At 48.5% G+C, this 6,933-nt stretch overlaps 1 protein-coding gene across 1 annotated transcript in view; it reads right to left on the bottom strand.

The window, feature by feature from the left end:
• LOC122544415 (phospholipase D1-like) overlaps positions 1 to 6,933 on the bottom strand; it is a 71,502-nt gene that overhangs the window by 6,484 nt on the left and 58,085 nt on the right. Inside the window, exons 17-19 of the mRNA XM_043683664.1 lie at positions 6,669 to 6,782; positions 3,268 to 3,317; positions 1,138 to 1,272 (exon numbers count right to left, since the gene is read on the bottom strand). Coding sequence (XP_043539599.1) covers positions 1,138 to 1,272; positions 3,268 to 3,317; positions 6,669 to 6,782 — 299 coding nt within the window. The remainder of the gene's footprint in view (positions 1 to 1,137; positions 1,273 to 3,267; positions 3,318 to 6,668; positions 6,783 to 6,933) is intronic.

The following is a 6,933-nucleotide window of genomic DNA, read 5'->3' as shown; positions in this document are numbered from 1 at the left end:
GCATGGAAACAGACCCTTCGGCCCAACCCGTCCATGCCGACCAGATATCCCAACCCAATCTAGTCCCACCTGCCAGAACCTGGCCCATATCCCTCCAAACCCTTCCTATTCATATACCCAGCATGCTCGCTTTCATTAGTCAGGGCAATGAGTACAAGAGTCAGAATGTCACGTTGCAGCTTTATAAGACTTTGGTTAGGCCACACTTGGACGATTGCATTCAATTCTGGCCATTACTCGCCAGGAAGAGTGTGGAGACCTTGGAGAGGGAACAGAAGAGGTTTCCCAGGATGCTGCCTGGATGAGAGGGTATGAGCTGTAAGGAGAGGCTGGAAAAACTCAGGGTGTGTTATTGGCAGTGGCAAAGGCCATTGGGGCAGGGGGAGATTTGATAAAAGTCTGTTAAATTATGATAGAGTTGACAGTCAGAACATTTTTCCCCAGAGTTGAAATGTTTAAGATTAGTGGACACGCTTTTAAGGTGAGAGGGGGCAAGTTCAAACCAGATGTGAGGGACAGGTTTTTTTTTGAAAACACAGAGCAGTGGGAGTCTGAAATGCACTGCCAGGGGGTGATGGTGGAGGCAGAGACGATAGGGGTGTTTAAGGGGCTTTCAGATAAACACATGAATATGAGAGGGATGGAGGGATATGGACCAAGGGCAGGCAGAAGGGATTAACCATGTTTGGCACAATATTGTGGACCACACAGCCCATCCCTGTGCTGTACTGCTCTGTTCCTGATGAAGTGCTTTTGCCCGAAATGTCAATTCTCCTGCTCCTCGGATGCTGCCTGACCTGCTGTGCTTTTCCAGCACCACACTGATCTCCAGCATCTACAGTGCCCACTACTGCCTGTACTGCTCTGTGTTCGAATCAGAGTCAACGTTTAAACCAATCAGCCCCTTGTTGCGTGAATCGTTGTGGCCTGTTGGAATTTGGCCTCATGTTCTGCTCCTGAAGAGCCCAGAATATGGAGGCTCAGTAAGTCTGTTCCCTCCTAAACTGGTGTGTCCAACCCTGTTTGGATATACAGGCCGAGTAAACCCATAGGGAGCCAAGGCTTCCCTTTGCGGATTGTTGCAGTGGTTTCTGCTGTTCGAGGGAGAAACACAGGCCACCCCTTCCAGCCTCTTACCGATGATGACTTGCCGATCGTCAGCAATCAGCATCTTACTGTGGATATAAATGAGCTCCGACACTGGGCTGTTGTTGAGTTCTCCGTGAGTCCTCAGTCCACTGAACGAGATGTAGTTCACCCACTCATCCCCCACTGGAAAGGAAGGAGGAGATCAGATCAGGTTCCACTAACTTGGGAGATTCCGAAGGCACAGCCCAGGGCCTTTTGACGCTGCTTTCCCACCTCCTGTGCACAGCAAGATCTCAAGAACAGGAAATGCTGTCATTCATTATTTCTGGTGATGTCGGTTGAGGATAAACTGATTCCAGGCTAATGGGACACAACACCTTCGGGTCATTTTGTTCCAATCAGCTCCCTGGCACTTCAACAGGAAGGAATGGAGGGGTTGCTGGGTAATAGGTACTTGGTTTGTCCAGAGGTGCAGGAGGAGCCATTCAGCCCTTCACGCCTGTTCTATCATTCAATTCAATCACAGAATCTGCAACTTAACGGGCCACCAATCTCCTACTGCTCCATTGGCCCCTTAATATCCTTACCCAGCAGAAATCTTTTCCATCTTGGCTTTGAAATCATCAATCAATGGTCATTCTCAGCTTATTTCTTGGACACCCAGATCTCCCTCCATCTCAGAGATCTGCAACCTCTCAACATTTAGATAATATGCTTCATTTTTTTAAATTCTTCCAGCCAAAGTGAACAATTTCACAACTAATACTCTATTGGCCAGACCTTTACCCACTTCCTGAACTGACCCATGTCCTTTTGTAACCTCCTGATGACCCTCTCCACCAATCGCCAGTGCATTTAGCAAGCAGCCCCTTTCATCCCTTCCCCCAAGTCATTGACATAACTTTGTAAACAGTTGGGGGCCCCAGCACTGATCCCTGAGGCCAACCACTTGTTCCATCTGGCCAACCGGAAAGTGAGTCAATCCTGCCTGATCTCGGTTTCCTGTAAGCTGGGGAATCCCATCGATGTCAGTATGTGACCCACCAGACACACGTAATAACCTTTGATGTGGCATCCCATCAAATTCCTTCAGGTCATTTAACTACAAGATTTCTCCTTTATCTAAATATCCGCCCTCAACTCCAAGCGATTAATCCAGCATGACTTCCTTTTTGCAGAATCATACTGCCTGCCTGATTACCTTGAACTTTGTGAAGTGCCTGACCAGAATGCCTTTCGTTATAGCTTCCAACAATTTCCCTGTGAAGAATCTCAAGTCAACTGGTCTGAAATTTACTGCCTTCTGTCTCCATTCCTTTCGCAGTTAAATTCAACCATATGAGCAATACTAACTAGAGGCTCCATTCTTCCAAGGTCATGAAGTAATCCTGTCCCATAGTGTGCTACCAATTCTGGTATAAACAATTCTCTGGTTGGCTCTCAAACCAACTGCTCGAAGAAACTATCCCAAAACCACTCCACGAATCCATCGTTAGAGATACACTTGTTGTTCGAGATGTGAGACTCCTTTGGGGGAAGAGTGTAAATATCAGCACAGAATAGATGGGCCGAATGGCTTAATGCTATGCTCTCCACCTCTCTGTGGAAGACCCAACAAGAGAGAGTTTCCTACTTTAACCCTCCCAATGTTCTCCCCAAATTGGCCGCTTGTGGGAAACCTCCCATCACCAGGTGAGCAGCAAAATGTCTTCCCCAATCAAATGGGCATTTGGGTCTCACGGTAACATAAACCTCGACAGGTCTCTTCAGATGCAAGAAAAATGATTGCAAACTGACCAAACCCCCCCACAGCCTCCCTCTATTCTTCCCATCAGGCTGAGATACCATTCTTAGTCATATGTTAACAAGGTCGCAAAGAGAGGGGTGTGGAAGGCCATTGTTTAATTAAGTACCCAGAGCACAACAAAAGAGAGACTGTCAAGACACAGGCCGTGAGAGTAGGCAGCAGTCATTTGGATAACTCCATTTTGTCAATAAATCTAAGTTTCAGCTTCTAGTTCCCTACTTCACTGAATGGCTTTAGATTGAGTGGATAGGCGACCATCGACAGTATATCCTTCATCCATCAGGTCAGTCACAACCACTGCATATGACAGTAACATCAGCAAACACCAAGATACACGCAGCACTTGCAAACAGGAGACAAAAAATACTCACTCTGTCTTTTTAACCGTTCAACAATGGAGTATTCACCTCTGCACATGGACCTGGGGGAGAGAAATGTTGAGAGGGGAAAGTTTGTGAAGCTCAGGAAGGGAAAGGGAATAAACAGAGATCGCAGTTGTCAGTGGGAGGGGAGAGACGCAGGCCTTTCTCAGCCTGAAGAGATTCTAAAGGCACTCGTTTAAGGTTCTGACCATTTTTTAATCCATGGGGGCGTAGATTTTGGGGAAATTCATGAGGATTTACACAATCACAGAACATAACCACTGAGAAAATGGAAAATTTCAAAATTAACAATAACAGATTTTCATGGGACCAAGTCACTTCAGTTGATATAATTCAAATAAATTAATTCACAGAATGATATAGCGCAGACAGAGGCCAGTCATTCCACTCGGCTCCAGATTGACTTGAACAGCAGCCCACCCCACATTTCCCTCTGTCCCGGCCAATTCCATTCTCTCCAAGTATTTATCCAACTCCTTTTCGAAGATCATTATTGATCGCAGGGCTCTGGGGAGATCGCACATTGAGTATTGTGCACAGTGTCGGTCCCTTATTTAAAGAAAGCTGGAAATGCATTGGAAACAGTTCAGGGAAGGTTTACTCGACAAATCCCTGGAATAGGTGGTTTGTCTGATGAGGACGAGAAGATACAGGAGCAGAAATTAGGCCATTCAGCCCATTGAATCAGCTGCATCAGTGAATCATGGCTGAGAGGTTTCTCAACCCACTCTCTCGATATCCTTCAAACCAGAGGTTCCTGATTATCACACAATCTCAGTCGTCAATATGCCTGGCCACGCTAAGTAGAGCGGGGAGGTGCAAGCAAGGTGGGTTAGCCGTGGGGAAAAAGCAGGGACAGGGTTAGGTGTGGACTTGATGGGCTGAATGGCCTGCTCCCACACTGTAGGGATTCTCGAGGAAAGGTTGGACCGGCCTTGGCTTGTATCCTCTGGAATTTGGAAGAACCTGAGGGGAATTGTTGAGAACGTGTTGGGTCCTGACAAGGCAGGTGTGGGGCGGACGCTGCTTCATATAGAACAATCTGGAACCAGGGAGCATCCACTTCAGACGAAGATGAGAATCGTTTTCTGAGGGCTGGGGGTCTGTTGACTCTCTTCTGGAAAAGGCAATGGAAGCCGTCCTTGATCATGTTTAAGGTGGAGCTGGAGAGAGTCTTGTCACGTTGAGGGGGTGAAAGGTTATCCGGGATGGCAGGGAAGGTGGATTCCAGGTTACAGTCGGAGCAGTGATGACCTTATTTAGTACCGGAGCTAGCTCGAGGGGCTGAATGGCCTCCTCCTGCTTGTTGTTTATATTTGCATCATCTGTATCCACGGCTCACAGACACTCTCTAACGGACAGTTATGGATCCAAACTGCTCGCTACGTTGATAAAAAAGATTTGCACAGAGCAAACACAGAGAATGGCAGAACAGGTTTGAGGGGCTGAATGGCCTCTTTCTGTTCCTGTCTTCTATTTGGATAGATTTCAGGATGGACAATATATAAGCTGCAGCACAGGGAGGACAGCACTCTCTGGAAATGGTATTATCCTAAGTGTCATTAATACAGTCAGTGAGATCGACAACGCAGGAAGAGACCTCGTGGCTCAGTGGTTAGCACTGCTGCCTCACAGCACCAGGGTCCTGAGTTCAGTCCCACTCTCGGGCGACTGTATGTGGGGACATTCTCCCCGTGTCTGTGTGGGTTTCCTCCGGGTGCTCCGGTTTCCTCCACACTCCAAACCTGTGCACATTTGGTGGATTGGCCGTGCTAAATTGCTCGTGGTGTGCAGTTTAGGCACGGGAAATGCAGGCTTACGCGGGGATGGGGGAGGGTGTGGGTCTGGGTAGGATGCTGTTCGGAGGGTCGGTGTGGACTGAATTCTAGGGCCCATCAACCCAGCACATCCATCACCAACCCACCTTGTTATTCCAATAACTTGGTCCGTAGCTTTATGCGCCTTGAGTGCAAGTCCACCTCAGAATATTTCGGAAAGGCTATGAGGGTTTCAGCCTCTACCTCCCGCACAGACATTGAGTTCCACATTCCCACCATCCTCTGGGTGAAGAATCTTTCCTCAGATCTCATAAACTACAGAAGGTTGGTCTGCAGATACAAAGAGTAACTCAGAAGGCAAACGGAACTTTGTCCTGCATTGCTGAGGGGGTTGAGTCTAAAAGCAGGGAGGTTATGTTGCAGCTGTACCAGGTGCTGGTGAGGCCACACCTGGAGTACGGTGTGCAGTTGGGGTCTCCTTACCTGAGAAAGGATGGACTGGCACTGAAGGGGGTGCAGAGGAGGTTCAAGGGGTTGGTTCCAGAGTTGAGGGGGTTGGCTTATGAGGAGAGACCGATAGACTGGGATTATATTGACTGGAATTCAGTCGAATGAGGGGGATCCTGGAGAAACACATAAAATTATGATGGGAGTATGTAAGATAATAGTAGAGAGGATGTTTCCACTGGCGGGTGAGACGAGGACAAAAGGGCAGAGCCTCAAGGTTAGAGGGAGCAGGTTTCGGACTGAATTGAGGAGGAATTTCTTCACCCAGAGGGTTGTGAACCTGTGGAACTCCGCGCCCAGGGAAGTGGTTGACACGACTTCAGTAAACGCTTTTAAAGCTAAAGGTCGCTGTTTTGAAAAACAGAGGGATTTCGGGATACAGCGAGAGCCTGGGTCAGTGGAGCTGAGGGCACACAAAGATGGGACATGATTAAATGATGGAACAGGCTCGCAGGGGGCGGACGGCCTACTCCAACTCCTCGACCTTATGTTCTCCACTAAACCTCCTGCCCTTCACCACACGTTTAGGCCCCTGGTCACTGATCCCCCCCTTCCCCAATCAGGGGGATACGTTTCTTCCTATCTCTGCCCCTCAGTTTGTTCCATCACCATCACGTCCCTTCTCAATCTCCACCACCCAAAGGGATACAGCCCCAGTCTGTCCAATCTCCCTTCATAACTGAGACTCCCCAGCAAAGGCAACATCCTGATCCACCTTCTCTGAACCTTCTCCAGTGCCTTTACATCCCTCCCACGATGTGGATTCCAGAACGGCACACAGCTCTGCTCTAACTAACTATATAGGCAGCTCCATCAGAATCTCCTTCCTGCACTCAACTAATAAACCTCTCGGGACCCTGCCTTGATCCATCAGTGCTCCCTGTCTAATGGATACACTAACTGCCTACGGTTCGGCAACACAGAAGTGAGGAGGATTATCGCTCCTCCTCCGATTCTAGATCGGATCCTGCCTGATTCCGGATTGATACTGTTCCAATTCCGGATGGATACCCTCCCAATTTGGATCAAAGCCACCCTGATTCCGGATTAAAACTATTCCGACTCTGGGATGTTACCGCTCTGATCCTGGTCGGTGTGGGTTACCTGAACGTGAAGTGCAGGATAGTCTGAATGGAATTCCCACCTCCGGTCGACACATCTCCCTGGAAGCCGGGTAACAGCGGAATGACAATGTACACACGGTATGTCCTCTTTGCACTGCAGACATTGGAGTAGGAGAGGAATGAGAGTCATTCTGAGGGAGGGGGTAAACTCAATTCAATCAGACTCCAAAATCACGAGATGAGCGCAGGGCCGTGGGCCCTCCCTGTTTGACCAGTCCCATTCACACTGGGGTAGCTGTATCCAC

Source organism: Chiloscyllium plagiosum, chromosome 48, assembly GCF_004010195.1.
Source record: "Chiloscyllium plagiosum isolate BGI_BamShark_2017 chromosome 48, ASM401019v2, whole genome shotgun sequence".
NCBI lineage: Eukaryota > Metazoa > Chordata > Chondrichthyes > Orectolobiformes > Hemiscylliidae > Chiloscyllium > Chiloscyllium plagiosum.
This window is presented reverse-complemented; position numbering and strand designations above follow the sequence as displayed.